General features: G+C 40.5%; 1 protein-coding gene across 1 annotated transcript in view; it reads left to right on the top strand.

The window, feature by feature from the left end:
• Positions 1 to 21,169, top strand: part of SLC38A1 (solute carrier family 38 member 1) — a 58,162-nt gene extending 36,993 nt beyond the window's left edge. The window contains exons 11-16 of the mRNA XM_075600131.1: positions 6,573 to 6,652; positions 6,785 to 6,885; positions 7,454 to 7,572; positions 9,724 to 9,865; positions 11,698 to 11,795; positions 14,251 to 21,169. Of these exons, the coding sequence (XP_075456246.1) occupies positions 6,573 to 6,652; positions 6,785 to 6,885; positions 7,454 to 7,572; positions 9,724 to 9,865; positions 11,698 to 11,795; positions 14,251 to 14,352 (642 nt within the window). The 3' untranslated portion in view covers positions 14,353 to 21,169. The remainder of the gene's footprint in view (positions 1 to 6,572; positions 6,653 to 6,784; positions 6,886 to 7,453; positions 7,573 to 9,723; positions 9,866 to 11,697; positions 11,796 to 14,250) is intronic.
• Positions 21,170 to 21,564: the final 395 nt, after the last annotated feature.

The following is a 21,564-nucleotide window of genomic DNA, read 5'->3' as shown; positions in this document are numbered from 1 at the left end:
AGCAAGTGGGAGCTGGCAGGGGGGCCCAGCGACAAAAGTTTGTGCTCCCCTGGGCTAGATCCTTAGAAGTCTGTTAAATGTTTTATCGCTATGTTACCGCCATTTAACGTATCACTACCAGTAACAGATATAAGCAAAGGTGATTTGCGTTCTTATTCCCTTGCGTTAAGGAGGAAAATAGTGCATCGATACATTTTAACAGCCTTTAGGCTTACTTATATGCTAATTATATGCTAATGAGCCATGAACCTAACATCGCATATACTCAAACCTCCGTTCCTGTTAGCACATGGAAGTAACGCTATGATAATTAGGTCAAACCAAAACCTGCCATTACTCACATCCATTGTGCAAAAAGTGTTATTAAATCAACACATTACACTAAAAAGTGCAATAAAATATTATTTCAGTGATACAATAGGATAGTAATAGTGCAACAGTGTCAAACACAGAAGTGAAAATTAAAAATTAAATATACAATTTTATGTAAAGTGCTGCTCAAACCCTCCACAGAATTGCTTCTTCAATCCTCAGTAAATGTGTAGTCCAGTGGTTGGGGAGAGCAAATATGTGAATAAAAATGAGAACACAAAATAGTGCAATATGTCTATTTAAATAAATAGAGTTCACTGTAACCTATAGACTGCATACTCGCAATCTTTCAATTCTTTAAAGCATATCCATCAGTGGCAACAGATGACCGGTACTTCTAGATGTGTGGGAGCATGGTGTCAGGATATAACAGGCACATAAGTAGTGATTAGGACCGGCATGGGCGCCGCCTGGAATCGTCAGCGTTCACCCCCCACTTACGTCAACAGCTCTTCCTGCGTCTTTCCTCCTGGTAACACTTGCAGTTGGCTGACCTCCGCACCTCCTGGTTTGAGTACCCGGATGCTGATTCGGGGAAGAACCGCTGTGATCGTCAATGTTGCACAGCTGCGGTCTGTGGTCTTGTGGCACTCTACGCGTTTCCATGTATCGCCCAGTTTCATCAGGAGCCCATCATATAAAAGTCTGAAACATCATAAACTATACTATGGTTTTTAGTGATTAAAGTGAATGTAGAATATGTTTGTGTGACCTAATATGGTATATAATCTTTACTGTATTAAGTATGGTGCACAATAATATTTATCCATATAAAGAACTGGGATACAAAATAATCCCTGTTATAAGCACTCTTGATGAACCTCTTCAATAATAATTCACTTTTAATAATGTACAATTAAAATAAACGAAGCAAGAGTACTATAAATAATGGGGGGGGGGTGAATAAAGTTATCTATATGTAGCCCTCTTTCCCCCCTGACTAAAGAGACTACTGATACTGCCGTCACCTGTTTGGTTACCAGAAGGCCTGAGCATCCACCACTGGGAGCCTGGGGTGATATCTTGCTCGCCTCTGGGCAGCGCCTCCACCTGCGAGGGATCCCAACGTAGTGGGAGGAGCCCCTCACAGGAACCAATAGTAATAGTAAACACACACAGGTATATAACAACAGTATTTATTGACATATAATCTGCAGCGCAGGAATAACCTGCAAGGCCACACCCACACAGTAACGCCTCCCTGGTGAAACCTCCAAAGTACTGGAATGCCTGGGCACTTAACCCGTTAGTGTCCACTGACCAATCCCTCCCCAAAGAGCGTGTGTGGGATAACGCTACCCACAGTGTGTTTAGCCGTTGGTGCACGTGGATGTAATACCTCCCTGGTCTTAGTCCAGACCAGGCCAACCGACCAGCTGAGTCTGAATCCGCGACATGGTCCCACGCTGTGATCTGCCGGATCCTCTGCTGCGCTGATCCGTAGGCAGTTGCCTCTAGAGGGGTTTCCCGCTGGAGTGTGCCCCTATAAAATAGTCTCTAATGACGTAGTGGTGGTCTGGTCCCAGACCACAGGCCGCGATTCACCGCACGGCATCTTTCCTGTGTCCCTGACACTATACAGTAAAATGGAGAAGCGTCCCTATCTAGGTGCCTTCTTGAAGCAGTTACAAGTGAGATGGGGCCTATCTGGGACCTAAGGGGTGATCTAGTCCTAATCTGGATGCCACTGACACCCAGAGGGTGTGCACACTCTACATGACTGCCGGAACTGTGAATGCCCTGCCTGGGCGTCCGCTCCGGAGCAACTTTATTTCAATAGAATAGGTGCAATAAATTGAATTATTTGCAATAGTGTACAATACACAAGCATAAAAAGGTACAGTTATTGTTTATAGTGAAACACAAGTTGCGTCACTGGCCTGGGAGTCAGCAAACCACTGTACAGGTTATCACACCCTGATGTGGTGCTACCTGCCATTCAAGTCAGTTGTCGTTACCGCTGGATAGACGTCCAATAGCCCGCAGCGCAGCTACTGACTATTAGATACTGGTGTTTGAATTCCATAACCAAGTAACATTTCTAAATACATTTAACCTGAGACTCACCTTATTTGTCAGTTATGTCACAGAATATTATTTGTTACCAAGGTTGATATACCGCAAAAGGAGGAGTAGTGGTTAATGTAATCTTCATCTCCTAATCGCTGACATTTGATAATCTCAGACAGATAAGGACGGCTCAATAAAAACATAGTAATTTGCAGTTTGATGTGATTGTTTAAATGCAGGAAGGCATTGAATGTTTTGACTGACTTTGATGACTTAAAACATAGCTTCTTACAGTATTTCCCAGGATTCAAATTTATAAAGCCATAACATTACCTTCAAAATACCTGAAAGCCTTATTAATAATAATAATAATAATAACAACTTTATTTCATAAAGCGCTTTTCTCCCAATGAGACTCAAAGCGTTCACAATTACAGTATATTGCCCTGTATGCAGCACATAGGAATTTTACACACAGTCACTGCCCAGAGGAGCTTACAATCTACAGTATATTCTTGGTGCCTGAGGAACAGGGAGATGAAGTGACTTGCTCAAGGTCACAGGTAGCTGAGACGGATTTGAACAAGGTTCCTGTGTTTCAAACTCAGTGTGGTTATCAGAATGAGTGCCTTTACTCACTGAGCTATTAATAGGCACAAAGTTAATGTGACAGGGAAGAATATGAGAATTTACAGTTCAAAACTGAAAAATAAGTAATTATAGTACTTTGACAATATTGTATACAGTTTCATGAAAACCTTTAGAGGATACATACACATACACACACACACAGATATAATTCACCAAATCTGTAGACCACCGGAGAAAAAGACACAGCAGCACATCAGGTAAGTGAAATATCAAACAAGCTGTATTGAAGGCATATAAATAGAATCCAATGTTTTGAGGTTAGTTCAAGGCCCCTTCATCAGGAATTTTGTATGCCTCAATGCGGCTTTTTGGATCTTCCACTTACCTGATGTGTTGTGTCTTCTTCTACAGTCTACAGATTTTGGTGAAGTATCTATTTATTAGCTTTTTATGACTTGTGCACTCGCCTAAATTTATTGCTCAAGGTATGCTTTCTCTTATATATATATATATATATATATATATATATATATATATATATATATATATATATATATATATATATATACAGGTAAACCCCGTTATAACGCGAATCGGTTATAACGCGGTTTTCATGTGGCTCCCGTTAAAAAAAAAAAAATTACATTTATTTTTATTTAAATTTTTTGCACACTGCACACACTGCACACTCTCACTGCTCACTGCACACACTCTCACTGCACACACTCTCACTGCACACACACACTCCCACTGCACGCACACACTCTCACTGCACGCACACACTCCCACTGCACACTCCCACTGCACACTCCCACTCCACACTCCCACTCCACACTCCCACTCCACACTCCCACTCCACACTCCCACTCCACACACTCCCACTGCACACACTCCCACTGCACACTGCACACACCAGACACTCCCAGCACTCACTGCACACACTCACTGCACACTGCTCACAGCACTCAGCTCTCACAATACACTCACATGTCAGCAGCCCACCCCCCCTCACATGTCAGCAGCCCACCCCCCCTCACATGTCAGCAGCCCACACCCCCTCACATGTCAGCAGCCCACCCCCCTCTCACATGTCAGCAGCCCACCCCCCCTCACATGTCAGCAGCCCACCCCCCCCTCACATGTCAGCAGCCCACCCCCCCTCACATGTCAGCAGCCCACCCCCTCACATGTCAGCAGCCCACCCCCCCTCACATGTCAGCAGCTCACCCCCTCACATGTCAGCAGCCCACCCCCCCTCACATGTCAGCAGCCCACCCCCCTCACATGTCAACAGCCCACCCCCCTCACATGTCAGCAGCTCACCCCCCTCTCACATGTCAGCAGCCCAACCCCCTCACATGTCAGCAGCCCACCCCCCCTCACATGTCAGCAGCCCACCCCCCCTCACATGTCAGCAGCTCACCCCCCCCCTCACATGTCAGCAGCCCACCCCCCCTCACATGTCAGCAGCCCACCCCCCCCTCACATGTCAGCAGCCCACCCCTCACATGTCAGCAGCCCACCCCCCACCAGCCCGTTTTTCACACACACCTCCCCACCAGCCCGTTTTTCACACACACCTCCCCACCAGCCCGTTTTTCACACACACCTCCCCACCAGCCTGTTTTTCACACACACACACACACCACCTCCCCCCCCTACCTTAGATCAGCTCAGCACCGGTACTAGGCCTAAGCCCCGCCCCCTCATGCTCTGACCTCTCCGGAAGAAAAAAAACACACGGCTGGGAGGGAGAGGGAGGGGGCTGGGAGGGGGAGGGAGAGGGAGGGGGCTAGGAGGGATGAATTGCCGCCGTTTTTTTAAACTTTTTTTTTTTTAATTTATTTAATTAACTGGCGCCCGGCCAGAGTCATTGCGGGCCCCACAGAGAGGCCAGACGGGCCGCATGTTGTGCAGGCCTCTTCCTCCCTTCCCTCCTCGCTCCCTCCCTCCCGATCAGGCGCGCGGCGGCCATTTTTTTTTTCATTTAGCGCGACCCCGTTACTAACGCGGTGGTTTCGGGGTGGACCCCGAGGACCGCGCTATAACGGGGTTTACCTGTATATGTATATGTGTATATATAAAACAAAAAAAAGTCTGTTGCTATAAGGTCACTGTGCTTGTCCCATACACATAATGTAAACGATATTACCATTCTTGCGGCAGGTAAGTAAAGACAGCACTCCAGTAGAATGATACAAAATGAGTGTATTCAGGCACGTAGACAAAAACGAGACGCCCAATCCGATGTTTCGGTCCCGGAGCGGAGCCTTTCTCAAGGGGGGTGCAAGGAGACTGATAAAGAAAGAACATATATACCCACACAATATGTGAAAACCACCTGTGAACAATTACCTGCTGCTGCACCCACGAAAATCAAAGCCATTTTGGCTTTATTTTTGTTAAATAAATCATAACACGGTGTAATATGTCATATGTTGTTCTTCATCTGAGGTTGTATTTACCTAATTTTAAGACCTGCTAAGGAACCGATGATTGTTATTATGTCCTGATATGTAAAACTATGGAATTCAAAGAGGGTGTACTTTCTTTTTCACACCACTGTATATCCTAAAATAAATGGTTTTAATAATATTAAAAAAAACAAGATAAATGCTGCACACCAAACACTGAAAACTCTAACTGATACTTGCTGTTACCGGTGCTTCTGATCCAGGGGAGTCCCTGTGAATGACAGACTCCAAAGTCAGCAAAAAACGGAGGGTTCAGGGCTGTACGGATTTAAAGAATGTATTATATCAAATACACTAATAATATTAAAACATGTATAAAAAAAAACTAGAGTGAAACTGCAGTAACGCAGGAATACATTCATTTAAAAAAAGGAGTGATATCTAACACATAATTGAAACCAAAGGGGTTTTGGTTTTAAGTTTAAAAATCCAGTACCTGCTCTAATATTATCTTTGAGGGACTCAATTGCTGAGAAATTGAGTGTTTGGGTGTCACACTGGTGTATCTGTAAAAAATGATCCATCACAAATGTTGAGTCCTTGCTGTGCCGGCCCCTACAGTGAACAAGTGGTCTACTGCAGTGGGCCGGTGCAGGTAGGTAAGATGTTGGGTTGTGGACTTTAATGCAGCAGTCTAAGCTGTTTTTTTGTTCACATTTTATTTTTTCCCCCTTTAATATGTGCATCAATACAATCCACACAATGATAACTAATTAGCGTAGTTGCCGATCGATCCATTCTCCTGTGATCGATCAGCGAAGATTCTGCTTGGGGGTTCACTAAATGGCTACAGAGGCGTATTCTGCCGTTAGTGTGACTTTGTAAATGGTTGCTATAGAAACAAAAAATGCTTGTTACATTATAATATATTAAAAATGTCATTCAGAGTTATTTTTAAAAAAATGCTACAAGTATTTTCTCATAGTACAGAACTGATTTATTTAAAAAAAAACACATGTTGGATATTGCTTCGTCTGCAGCTTTAAAGTTTTCTTATTTATTGAAATGAGTTTTTGTGTCTGTGAGCCTTACATGTACATTGTGCATAGGATTAGACTAAGATGGACTCAATGTAAAGTATTATAAGATCTCGCTTTGAATGGGTGTGTTTCTTCTTGTTTACAGACTGTGTATGCATTGCCGACCCTGGCATTTGCATTTGTGTGTCACCCGTCTGTCCTACCAATATACTGCGAACTTAGAGAGTAAGTGCATTTCTAATCAAATAAAACATATATAGTAAAATAATTTCACCTGCAAGCATTTTAACAAAAACAAACCTCCAAAGCATATGTCAGTGAAATATTTTCATTATGTGTTTGCTTTTTGCTTTTTAGCCGTTCACAGAAAAAAATGCAGGTGGTTTCACATCTCTCCTTTTTTGCCATGTTTGTTATGTATCTTCTGACCGCTGTCTTTGGCTACCTCACTTTCTACGGTAAGTACAAAAGAGATTACTTTGTCATAAATCCATGATTCAGAATGTCTTCACAATATCATTTTTGCACATATATTTGCACATCACTTCTTTCTACGAGCTCCGAAAATGACGTCACTAATTGTTTCCACTGACTTAAATGACTAAAAAAAAAACATTTCTATTCCAAATGACTTAGATAATTGAGGACCGGACAGTCATATATTAAACGTAAATAAGTGAAATGATGTAGTGCAGAAGGGAAACTCTTTTAAGCAGACACAAAAGCTGTTTTAGTTACGTAACCCTAATGGCCATTTTCTACTGTTAAATAGCACACGGTTTTCATTAATTCATAGTATATCTTTCAGTCTGCTTGTGAATGCTCTCTCATCCTTCATGAAATCCCAAATGGCCCTGGCTGCGTTATTTTCTGATCATGGGATTTTGCATCACCATTAGCACTAATCTTCTGCCATGGAAGATTAACATTTGCTTAAAAAAAAAAAGTAAGCTACGATTAGGGATTCCCCTTCAGGCACTGATTGCTTGTTTGCTGAAATCCTGACCTGGTTGTTCTTTCCTTTAGGCAATGTGCATTCTGAGCTGCTTCATACATACCAGAATAAAAATGATGCTCTCATCTTGACTGTGCGTCTGGCTGTCATAATTGCAGTCATACTCACAGTGCCAGTATTATTTTTCACCGTAAGTAAAAGTATTGTTGTGGTCCACAAAAGTGACAATCCGTGCACTGGGAAATATTTTCGTGTCTTGTGTTTTTAGTATGGGAATATGATCAGCATTTTGCTTACTATACAGTATGTGCAGCTGACAAATATTGTCAGCAACAAAGAGAATATAAAGCAATCATGAAATATATAGAGAAGAGAGTTTAAACTTCAGAAACAAACGTAGAAATGCAAAAACAATTAGGTAGAGATAAAACCCTTATGTTTAACGGTTAGTTTGTAGAAGTAATTTATGTTTAACAGTGCGAGGTTTTAGAAGTAACAATAGTCTTGTAAGTTTGCATATGGAAATAGAATTTTATCCATAAGATTTGTTTCTGCACAATATTTTTTAAGAGTTAAACTTAATCAATTAATTACAATCTTTCATCCTACTCTACATAATTTACAGGCTTTTTATAAATGTTTTATTAGCCCTGTATGATTGCTGCCATCATTGCTAGTCTTTATATTAAGATTGAGGAGGCATTTAATTGAACTGAACCCTACTTATGTAAAGGGGGAAGCATATATGTATTGTTGGGAGCATAGATCCTCTGATGTTTTCCTCCTACTTTTATGGCACTCGTCTCTATTTTGATAAACCTTCCTGAACCCAATCTAACTCTCATATAGAAAGTGCCAATAAGAAAGGTCACACTAGTTCATTGCTTTTTTTTTTTTTAACCTTTTTTTGGTTAAGGAACCCTATAATTATATTGTGAAATTCTTAGGAACCTCAATACTCTCTAATAACGTGTCTGAGATCACATGGATTTTAAGGAAACTTAACCCTCTCTAATAGCGCATCTGAGATCAGATGCATTGTAAGGAACCTTAACCCTCTCTAATAGCGCATCTGAGATCAGATGCATTGTAAGGAACCCCAGCACTCTCTAATAGCGCATCTGAGATCAGGTGCATTATAAGGAACCCCAACCCTCTCTAATAGCCTGTATGAGAGATTACATGCATTGTAAGGAACCCCAACCATGTCTAACAGCGTGTCTGAGATCACATGCATTGTAAATTTTTCTGTATTTGGTACAATTTTCAAATTACCTGAGAATTGGAGGGTACCCTTTTGAGATGTCTGGTAAAATCCTGTTGAAAAACACTGCACTAATTACTTAGACATACACAATACGCACTAATGTATTTGTATAAAGAACATACAGTTTCTTTGGAAAGTGTGTATGAATTTCTTGTGCTACAATTTCTGTTTGAATTAAAACACAAGTTTTAGCATTTTGGGGCAAGGTTTGGATATAAACTGTTTCTAAAAGGGAAGGGGACTAAGCATTGTATAGATCTGCCTCAACGTAGATACTGGTGACATATGTGATGTATTGTGCAGTGGGGCAGAGGGTGGAATAATAAAACCAAGTATTCATGAACCACGTTTCCATTAGGCTTCCAAGACTTTCTCTACATAATTGCCGTCGGGATAACCAAGCCATTCTTATGGAATCTAGGTTCATTCTCATGTTTGTTAATTTCTTGGTGATTCCTAAAATCTGATGTGACTCTGATTCAGAAATTACTGGTTTAGTGGTTATCAGGTCAGGCACTAAAGTTTATTTAATGCTTCATGTTCTAATGTTTGCTAGAATTGTGTACTGAGAGTACTCATTAGGTAAGTTAGGTTCCTGTGAGGTAAAGGCACCCTTACATTGCTTACATGCATATTACTTGATTTATGTATTTGATGGCATCATAATCACAGATAGTTGCTGCATTCAATGATAACAGAGGTATTACCTTTAGGGGGTTATTCATTAAACTGTGTTTGTGCCGATCTGGGCACAATCACACGGAATTTCTCATTGAAGTCAATGAAAATTTCTGTGTGATAAGGGCCTGATAGGCACTATTGCAGTTTATTAATAACCCCCTTAGAAGATAGCAGGGGATTAATACACACATTTAAATATATATATATGTATATATATATATATATATATATATATATATATTCCCCCTCATACGTCAGCCTAAAATGCATAGTAATTTACTCACCATGTTGAAGTATTATTAAATTATAATCTAAAGCGTTTATCCCAAATCTATATGAAGGTCAAAATGTTGAATATGTAGTAGTTCATTTTCCCCCCTCTTTTTTCCAAAGGTCCGTTCTTCACTGTTTGAACTGGCACGGAAGACTAAGTACATATTTTGGCATCATATGGTAGTGACTATAATTCTTCTAGCTCTTGTTAACCTCCTCGTTATTTTCATACCATCTATGAAGGATATCTTTGGTGTAGTAGGTAAAGTATCAATGTTAATGCTAATATTACTATCTGAATAACCCCTTAGAAATATCGAACTTAGGGAAGGGGGGACGGGAGAACCCTCGCAACAGCTATAGATGAGTAGTGATGGTGCTACAATCTGGGGTGGGTACTGGTGCACGAACTAAAGAGAAAAAGATGACCCCCATAAATGAGAGCACTCATCACAATATAAATGGAGACCAACTGGATGACCGGACAGGAGATCTCAACCCCAGCCCTAACAGCCAAATCTAGTAGGATAATAGCATATCAAATGAATTAAAATAAACTTTATTTGTCCTTGGGGGGGGGGGGGTGGGGGAGGATCTCCTGTCCAGTTGGTCTCTATTTGTATTGTGATTTGAGTGCTCTCATTGATGGGGGTCATCTTTAACTTATTAGAAACATTGCATTGCTACCGTGTTCAAACTATCTGGCGCATGCATTGCTTGCACCCTCTGTTTAGCCCGTTTCTGAGCTGTGGATCGGAGAGGAAGGAAGAAAGAGCTGCTTATAAAGAATTCTTTGTGCTTCACGGAGATCTGGGGCCATATTTATTTAGCGGTGCTACTTCATAAAGCAACTTCCAGCACTGTAAGACACCTTGTGAGCCATTTAAGGGCCCACGTGGTGTCACAGTGCTGGATCTTGCTTTATAAAGTGTCTTCTGGCTCCGGAAGGTGTCTTGTGGAGTAACACACTTAATAAATATGGCCTCTAATGTCCGCATCTCCACACAAGTTTGTCATTTGAGTAACTCTGTTTTATTGATGCATCCATTCCCAACAAGGCAGTGATGTAATGTGCAGCCAGTGCTGGATTAATTAGCAGGGAGTCAGTCGGGGGGAAAAAAGAAAAGATTCTTATATCTTAGTTTGAAGTTGGCAGATAATTTGTCAAGTCTGAGAAACAATGAGCTTTGACTTCATTTTCAAAGCAAAAAAATAGATATGTGAATTCTCACTTCTCACCAGCAGACCAAGGAGGATTGCTGCAGGAAACCACTGGGGGGTTATTAATGAAATTGTGGCGATTGGAGCACTATCGCACAGAATGTGCCACTGATTTTAATGGGAGTTAGTTTGCGATAGTGCCCTGATCAGCACTATCACAGTTTAATGACCGTCTCCCGATATAAATGAGGAAATGTAACCACATAGACAACCTACATAAAATAGATTCCTTTATTTTTCTTGTATAACTCCAAAAAACGTTGAGTTAATAAACACACATTATAAGTTTGGCCCGTGCCTACTCACAATGCACATGATTCCGTAAAGCAGGGGTTCTCAACTCCAGTCCTCAAGACCCCACCAACAGGTCAAGTTTTCAGGATATCCCTGCTTCAGCACAGGCGGCTCAATCAGTGGTTCCCTGACTGAGCCACTGATTGAGCCACCTTTGCTGAAGCTGGGATATCCTCAAAAACCTGACCTGTTGGGGTGTCTTGAGGACTGGAGTTGAGAACCTCTGACATAAGGCATTTAAAAAAATATGCCGTTCAGATTGGCTTTAGAAGATCTTTCACTGGTGCAGTGTTGTCTATTACAATTATTTTAAAATTGATAAATGTTTTTCTGCTTGTCCACCTGAAAACATAAAAATCAAGATTGACCTGTCTATGCAAATGTATTGTTTCTAAAAGTATAGTACAGACAACTATTGTTAGTTTATGGATTTATTTTGCATTACATGGTAATTCACAGGGCTCCATAGATTTCACTGTTTAAAGCATTGATTTCTCAAAGACTGGTATAATTTTTTTTCTGATCAAAATGCTGAAAAATGTGTCTAATTTCAAAATTATGTTTTTGACAAATTTGTAGGTGTAACATCGGCCAATATGTTGATCTTCATTCTTCCTTCATCTTTGTATTTAAAAATCACCAAAGATACTGAGGGGATGCTCAAAGAAAGGATGTGGGTAAGTCTGAATAATAATTCTATTAACTCCTAATAGATTTATGTCATGCTGCAAAACTGATCCTGCTTGTAGACACATTGATATAGTTTGTCAGAAATGGTACACACATTTTCTTTAAAAGGACCTCCCCCGATGTCGGTAGGGTTGCAACGTGTCCAGTATTGAACCGGACTGTCCTATATTTGGACACTCTGTCCAGTAAAAAATGAGAGGTAATACTGGACATAGAAAACAAAAAAACATGAGCGGTAATACAGGACATGTATGTGTATACCTGTATTACCTCTCTGGACATAGTGACCTGACCGGCTTGGGGGGATACAGCAGCAGCCAATCAGGAGGAGGTGTCTGGAGTCTGAGGATGGGGCCAAGGAGAGGAGGAAACAGCATGGAACGGAGAGAGGTGTGTGTGTGTCTCCAGCGCGTCACACCTTTCACCGTTGTATCCAGTGTTTTTGGAGAAGCCACCTGGCAGCCCTACATGGCGGCCTTGTGAGCCCTCCACTTTCACATCTATATTTCTCTCCCACTCTGTCTCACTCCTTTACCCCCCCCCTCCGCTATCACTCAACCCCGCTCAATCCCCCCTTTTTTCACACCCACTTCCCCTGGCCACACACACAATTCCCCCCAATACCCACACAACCCCCCCATCCCAATACAAATCTACCCCCAAATACAGACACCACTACACCCCCCTGATACAGACACACTACACAGAGCCCAAGATACAAACACCCAAATACCACCCCCCAAATAAAATCTCCCCTTCTGCCCCCTCAATTACAATTCCCCCCTCCACAAATACACTTGCCAGCCCCCCATAAATACAATTGCCGCCCCCCCCCCACAAATACACTTACTACCCCCCACAAATATACTTACCACCCCCGCCCCACCCAGCACAAATACACATACCACCCCCCAAAAAACACATACCACCCCCCACAAATGCATTTACCATCAATCCACCAGCACAAATACACTTACCAACCTCCCACCCCCCCACAAACACTGTCCATCCCCCACCAATACACTTACCACCGCCATCTTCCACAAATACATTTACTACCAACCCCTCCCACAAATACTTACCACCCACCAGAAATACACTTGCCACTCCTGCAAACACACTTACCACCCCCCCTCCACAAATTCACTTACCACTTACCTCTGGTTGCCACCACCGGACTCCAGCTCTCCCCAGCTGTTGTTACCTCGTCCCACACGGTCCTCTCTCTCCCGCCGGTGCCAGCCAGAAGTTGAACCTAACTTCCGGGTGCACCCAGGTTGGACAGGGAGAGAGAAGCGCAGCATGGGAAGAGGAGTCAGCAGCTGAGGAGAGCCAGGAACTGGGCCCAGTGGCTTCATCCAGAGGCCCAGCTGCCTGGCAGATGGAGGCAGAAGTTGGGCCCGACCTCCGGCCGGACCCAACTTCCAGCGCTTGCCGGCAGGGCCCCCTGACCGCGCTCTCCCTTCCCCCTGTCGGCGGCACTGGCTCCAACATCATCCCTTGCACCTTCCTATTGGCCCATGTGCTGCAGAACCTTTAAACAGATGAGATACCGGCTGCACTGTTAGAAGTATGTATGTCGGGGAGAAGAGGGTCCCCAGGTAAAATTAACGAGGTTCAGCTGCTGAGACCCCCTAGCAGGTAAAATTAACGAGGTTCAGCTGCTGAGACCCGCTAGCAGGTAAAATTAACGAGGTTCAGCTGCTGAGACCCCCTACTTCCCACCTAGGGGTGATTTTTTTTTTTTTTTTTTTACAGCAATGCTCCTTTAATACTTTTATTATATACAGAAAACTGAAAGTCTTTAGCAAACGGCTCACCATAAACCTGGAAAGAGATTTTTTTTATGAGCTACACAAATGTATTATTTACAGTTACGAACAATAAGATGTGAACATAAATTCTTGGCATACATGCTGTTCCCATTTTGCTTAACTTTGTATTATACACAGAAGTGAAACAGTGTAATGTTTTTCAGATTGTATTAATCTAATTGAAAGAGATCTTCTGTCTCTCCCATGTTTTACTTTTAACTACAACTACAGTAATAGTGCTATTCCATGTCCCCCATGGAATCTATATAAACATTAGTAACTGTTTTTAGAAGTGTGGTGCGTTATAGACACCAGATTCCTTTATTCCTTCATTTCTAGAAATGTCTGCAATATGTAGGTAATAGCAAGGAAAATATATTAATATTGACAAATTCCAGCGTTAAATAATACAATAAAGGGGTTGCTTTTAAGGAAAGATCCCATACATATCACATATCCAGAAGACTTGAATTAGTTTCAGGTTTGTACAGTTCCAGGTGGACCAGGTCTCTCAAAATAAAAATCAGTGACAAACTCATTTAGTACTAGAGGAGAAGTCACGCAGAGTATGGTCTTTCTTATTTATTCCTCCTTTTGTAATTGACACTTGTTGTTTTTGCTTTTGCAGGCCTGTGCCTTTTTGACATTGGGAGTCCTGTTTTCCTTAATAAGCATTCCCCTTGTTATCTACGATTGGGTGCATCCGGGAGACACCAAGGAAGGACACTAAGCTCGTCAATGTTGTTGCTTGCTGCTCACTAGAATCAGCGCTATTCCATTGTATCAAGGGCACAAGTAGACAACAGATTGGTGGAGAAAATGTACACATACCTCGCCTTCTCCCTCTTCTTTTCCATTGCAATTTGATAGCAACTTCACATTTCTTTTATGCTTTTGGCTCTTGGGGGCTTTTTCAATAAGGTCCATAATGGCCAATCGCACTTCGATCGGCCGAAAACTCCCATTCAAGTCAATGTGAGTCCGCATTTCGCTGCTTCATAACTTATTGAATAAGCCTTTTTTTCCCCATATAAATATTTATATTGTCTGCTACATATAATCTAAGAATGTGTTGTTCCGTATGCCGCACCAACCAAATCCACCCTTCCTGCTCCCTTAAATTCCTTTTCGTATGTTATCCCTGATCTCTCTCTCTCCAACTTTCACTCGTGTCATTGGTCTATCTTACTGCAATGTTGAGGTCTCTCCTATACTTTATTTCTTCTCCTGCCTCAGTGTGCTTAGTCTATTTGCAATTTCCTACCCTCCCCCCTTTTCATTGTTATTGAACACCTCCCTTCCTAGTCTATCTTAATCCTCGCCCAAGATGGTTATTGTTTCTATAGTGACAGGTCATGGAGGCCCAGGAGCAAAAACTTTTGTTCATGTCTCCATGCCCAGCGACTGCAGGCCAGAGAGTTATAGCAGGGAATACTGTAGATGTCAGAGAGATTTGGCTGCCAGAACAAAAATTGATGGCCGTGTGGTGGCAAGATCCATTTATTGTTTACCTGCTTAAAATTAATATACACAAAGTCAGCCAGCAATACTATTACACATTTTTACATTAATTAAATATAAGCTTCTTGTAGAAAGCAGACACAATTTTAATGGTTGCAAGTTTAACCTTATAACTTGAGGTTGGGATTGGTTTTATTTTTGTTTTTAATGTTTTTTTGTACAAACTATTACAATGGTCAGACTACTCATATGTTTGTGAAAAACTGTTTGAGAGTCAAAGTTGTTATCATAGAAAACGGAAAGAGTATAAACTTAATTCCAATTTATGTAAATGATGGCGCTCAAAGATAACAACAAATAATCCTTATCTCAGTAATCAACCAAATGTGTTCCGGATACAAAGACCAGAAAATATTCAGAACAAAAACTAATGATGTTTCTTTTCTGTGAAAAATATAGAAACGTTATTTGGTTTACAGTGTGCTTTAAAGTTGTATTCTCACCAATGGCAAAATGTATAATGGATTATTGTAATAGTAGTAATTTTCTCTAATATTTTTTTGCAATCTCTGTGATTGCACAATGCCTGATTTCAGGAGGACTCGAAAGTCTCTCCTCTAGCATGACCTTTCGCCAACAGTTATTAGCAAGTTAAACTACAGCGGTCTAAAACGACACTTTTACATGTTTTAACTTGTCTACACCAGTATTTGAACTTATAAATACATGCAATATTTTGGTGAAATTATGCTCAAAATTAGGCACCTTGAAAATCCTCATCAGAAATACCCAAACTACCATTTTCCTCGTTTTATGACCATTTAGACCCCAGTGTCAAAACAAGTTCAGATTCTTTCACCGCACATTGAAGTGAGTGGGTCTCCATATTGTGACTAAAGCTATTCATAAAATGTAAGAAAACTGGTAAAACACCTCATACAGTTTGCCTTGGGAAGCAAATGAGAAATAGTATGAATTATAGTCGTTTTTGTTTGTAGAGGGAGGGGTAAGCTATTCAATGTCAGTGCAACCCTTAGCAAAGAAAGGGTTATGCACTATGACTGATTTTATGTCACTTAGCTAGAGAATTGGTATCCTACAAACAGTTGAGAAAGAGTACAAAAGAATTCGATATTTTTAGAAAATTACTTTTTTAGAAAATTACTCTCACTACACTGCTAGTAACAAGGTGGTAAACTTTTAAAAGGACACCTGCAATTAACTAATTGCAACAATTGTAATGCTGATTCACGTGCCCACCATTATATTTCCTTTTCAGCATCACATTATTAACTAAAGCAAGTTTTCTCTCTATAAAGTTAAAACTATGACATGTCTACATGGACAGTTTGTTCAGGTTTGTATAAAAGCACAATGAGGCCAAGAATAATTCGAGAAATGTCATTGTTTTGTTAAAATCATCAAAACTGTGTTTTCCTTTAAATAACACCATAGATTAGATTTTGTGAGTAGCTCTATACTCTACCTCCATAACATTGCGGGTTCAAGTAGCCTGTCCCAGTTGACCCTTACATAAACCTGGGTCTCCAACCAAGCTTAGGACCCCACCCATCTTATCTAAGGCTTTCCTCTCCTCAGGAGATATCTCGGGTGGTAAAAGGTGGGCTCTGGCCACAGTGGCGAATGTATAAGGTAATGGCATTTGTTCATTGGCCAGGTTAGAAATATAAACAAATGCCATTTTGATTTCCCGCTAGTGATGGGAAACTGGAGTGTAATCCTGTATCGCCTGAGGTACGAGGCTCCCAGCACTAAATCTTACAACATGGCGCTTCTGCACAGAAAACCCTCTGATTTCCTGGGAAAAGAGTTAAGCTCACTGAGCTGCCGGTAGGTCATTTGTAAAATATCCTGAATTTAATGCACATGCGCATTAAATACTAGGACAATCATTTTGAGAATTAAAAAACACCAAGTGAAAGTTTGATTACACATTTTTGTTAACTACAAAGTGAAAGATAATTGCAGCTTACCTTCTTCCCCAATAAGACAACTTTAAGGGGCACAATTTACATCCTGCACTTGTATGCATCAATGTATTAAGCACTTTGCTAAAATGTTAGCTCCATATGCATGGGCTTGCAATTTGAGGAGCGTCAAATGGTGGAGTTATGGAGGAATTACATGATGCACAGATTACTCGAAGTGTGCATGCTACACTTGACTTACACCCTTGGCCAGTGAGGCTGCGAGGTAGCTCCCCTCTCCTCCCTGGACCCACAGGAAACGTACGAATAACGACAGATTCCAGATCTGGAGGTGTTAAAGGCCGCGGCTATTTATTTTATAACAAATAACTAATGGGGTAAATGTCATTCCCTGCCAGAGTGCTCCTTTAAAAGGAGGGGGAGGAGACGGTCAGCTGGTCCTTGAACCGCTGACCCCGTGCCCCCTTACGGCCGGGCCCCTGTGACCCGGCTGTTGTTGCGAGCGGGCTCCCAGAAGTCATGTCTAAATGACCCTGCCCACTTGCCACTCCCCCTGGGCTTAAACAGCCCAGCTCCCAGTCTGACAAGAACAAGCACCAGCCCCCCAAAAGACGCCGTGACAAAGGCACACTGGTCAACGACCCCTCCTCTTAGGAACTGCATTCCTTCAATTTCCTTGAAAAGTATAAAGACTTCATACTGTAACAGAACAGAGACATCAATATTCACATACTGTACAATATACACATGTAAAACATGACAGGTAGACAATGGAATTGTTGACAATTCGCTACCTATTGGTGTTATGGTTGCCCCGCACGATTCTCTAACAAGGGATGGGTGGGAAATAGCTGGCGGGCAGCGAACAGACTGTGCTCCCGCCAGCTGGGCTTTAAATAGCCCACCTCTGTAGCCCCTCCCACTCCCCCGAGCTGGTGGGAGGAGAGCCAGGGAAGGGGGTGGGCCAGAGAGGCGGAGCCTAGCCCCCGGTCAGGAGGCCCCCGTGCTGATGGCTAGAAGGCCGCGATCTGGAGAGCACAACTCGATTAGATGTATAAATATTGAATATTCTATGTAATTGGCAGCGGTGATGTTTAGGTATTACATAATAATATCCCTTATTTAAACGTATTTATTGAAAATGTTTGTGGTCACACTATGTACTAATAGTGAATCATTAATACAGTAGGTGTGCATAGATTTTTTTTCATTCATCTGACCATTACAAAATTAAGCTCAAAACTGTACTATGTATCATTGTCAAGCAGCACCCCCAAAAAATCTAAATTATATTTTCTAATTTCTTTATGTGAGAGGCTCATGGAGCATGAAACACTTATCTACAAACACATATGTGTCTTATATTTGGGTGACATCCAGTTCCACTTCTGTTTGTCTCGTTAGGTCCTGGAAATCGCTCTCTTTAGCCAATCAATTACAATAAAGTTGTGTCATAGTGACATGTTCGTTATTTATTGGCTCACTGGCAGTAATGTCACGAGCCATATTATCCCCTTGATCAAGAAGTGAAAATGGAGTAAAATGGCTGCAGACCTCGGGGTGTCCCAGAGGTAACCCAAGTAAGTTGTGCTCTAACAGAAAAAATGCAAAAATAAAAGTGATAAAGTGAGGATTGTTGCTCAATAAAGCTCACAGAGTATTATGTTGACTAAGGATCCAATTATTTGCATTGCCTGCAATTTATCAGGACAGCGTGCTATATTTAGTTATATCTAACCACATAAGTGCCAATTGGGCATCTTCCACCGATTGTTCTTTGATTCTTATTGAAGCCTCAAATTCCCCAAGAGTTAATTTAGGTCTGGCAGGGCTGTAATTGTATTTGACACAATTTTAGTCCATTTAAATAAGCAGCACATGATAAACCCACCCCAAGTGAGCTTACAAAAAGCCGTTCGGAGCTAGGTGGAGTCCACATTTTTAAATGTGCTTGTATTCTAATAGAAGTTTTACAGTGATTACATTTTGTGCATGGACCAGCTCACTTAAAGCTGTGAGATATCAAGGTCTAAGCATTTAAAGTTGTAATATTCTAAAACTGCTATTAATGTATTTAAAGACTATTTTAACAGTGGTGTAAACTATAATTGTTACAAAATAAATAATCTAATGTAGGTATAAAACTATTATGTCTTTATAAATTGCTGACAGCAAGTCAAAAAGGGCAGGTGATTGCCATTTAATCATGCTATCCCGATTTTAGGAAGGTATAGAATGGTATCATTTTACCCCATAGAAGAAAAATTGTTTCTAAAAGAAGGGGAAAAATGCAGAAAGTAGAATGATGTAAATATGTACGTTTTTTATTACATAACATTTGACCTTGAGGGCCACTTAGATGAGACTTATTTCAACCCTATATTTTTTTTATTTTTTTTTTGCTATGACAAAGTCATGTTTTAAAAACAGTTTAAAGCAGGAGTGGCCAACAACAGTTAAGCTTTTAAGGATATCACTGCTTCAGCGCAGGTGGCTCATTCGTTGAATCAGCCACCTGTGCTGAAGCAGGGATATCCTTAAAACCTGACCGGTTTGGTGGCCCTTGGGAACTGGAGTTGGCCACCTCTGGTTTAATGCAACACTTTTTTTCATTGGACATCTAAGTTTTCCGTTTGAGACTGTGGTGGCAGGAAATGGTGCAGTCTAGGTGAAAGAATGCAGTGATTATTAGAACAGAAATATGGCCATATTCAAAATGATCTGCTTATATTTATGATACTTCATTTTTCCAAAGACAGTGATATGCAGCAGTCATTCATTGTGGGAAGTAATTAATGTGTGTGTTTGTGTATATGTATATATGCTGTAAATAGATAGTATGCTCTATATTTTTGCAATTGTTTCGTATTAGTTGTTAAGGCAGATTAAACATTTGTATATGAGGATTTTAATAGAAATACGGTTAGATTTAGGTTTTGAAGTAGTCAAAAAAATATCCCTTAACAATCTTTCAGTCTGAATTTTGAATAGCTATCAATAATAATTATTAGATAATCTATAGCACACAAAAAAAAGCAAAATAGAATAAGTGTCTTGTTGTACCAGTCTGAAAACAATTATGTTGTTAAGTACTCAGCCATAACCAACTGTATAATAAACCAAACCCTTAATCCTTCAAGCATTGGTTGACAGAAATACCATTATATGAGAAATGTATGCAAATATAAGCAAGAAAATGTCAGACATTGTTTTTTGTGATGTAAACACTGGTACTGTTGTATCATTCAGTATTTATGTAAATGAAAGGCTTTCAAACGGGTTTAAATTTATTTTCTAAAAGGCCTCTTTCTTTGGGTTTTGGGAAGAATAAAGACTTGAATTATATGTATTGTAAACATGAGCACAAACATAATGTTGTAAACTAAAATGAGGGGGTCATTTAAAGGTCACAGTGTGGCTCGTTTAGCAGCCGTGTGTCCTGCTGAGCACAATGGGGGAGAATCGCATATCCCTGCGGCAAATTATAGCACCTGCTGAATAAGTTCAAACAGAAGGCTCCCAAATGTAACTACAGTACCACAAACTATTTTTAGCTTGATGCAAGTATTTAACAAGCTTTTTCATGCCTTTACGGTGATACTTTATGCAACAGATTTTCGATTTAAACGTTTATAGGCTTTAGACTTTAAAACAACTGCTACTTATTCTCATACAAATAATACAGGCATATGAGATTCAATGTTTGTTTTACTATTTCTAATGAGAGATGGGGGGGGAAAAACATGTTTTTCAAGATTGCTTACATTTTCTGTGTTACAAGACAATGTTGACGGACTTGCTACTTTAAATGACTCCCACAGTGTGTTGCTGAGATGTTCTTGTATGTTACGTTTATGTTTACATCTGTTGCTAATGTAGAATGTCCTCTAATGCCATCACCAACACCAAAAAGACTTTGTGGGTACTTTTCACAAGACTTGACTTATTTATACAAATGTAATGTGTCCTTTTGGTATTTTAGGTATCACGCATCTCAATATGAATACTGTGTGTGTTTATTTGGTATACATTTGTTAGAAGAGAATTCTGGTTTTGTTACTTAAATATTTAATGAAAAATAAGGCTTCTATAAACTGTCACAAACCCTGCAGTTTTTAATAAAGGTACGCACCTAGACTGGTATTGTCTTTGTGTCGATGAATATTCATGATGGAATTCTCCATTCTATTTTAATTTATTTGTATAAACCACGGCATTGTGCAGTGCAGTAACATATCTAAGGTTCACGTTTTATATGTCGATATATATTTTTATACAGATCTTGCCACATAAGTGTGTACACAAAGAAAATATATTAGATGTAAATGTATTCTATGAAAATGACTCATAGGTTCATATTTTGACTGTTAATGTACTGTAGCTAATCAGGTTTGTAAAAGTGTAGTATCATATTTTTATTCAGAGGATTTTTTCCAGTGCAGATAAAGGTGTAATCCTACATAGGACAGCATAATGTTTAATAAGTTAAAACTAGAGGATTGCTGCCTTTTTTTAAAAAATAAACCAGATGT

The sequence above is a fragment of the Ascaphus truei genome, chromosome 5 (assembly GCF_040206685.1).
Source record: "Ascaphus truei isolate aAscTru1 chromosome 5, aAscTru1.hap1, whole genome shotgun sequence".
Classification (NCBI taxonomy): Eukaryota; Metazoa; Chordata; class Amphibia; order Anura; family Ascaphidae; genus Ascaphus; species Ascaphus truei.
This window is presented reverse-complemented; position numbering and strand designations above follow the sequence as displayed.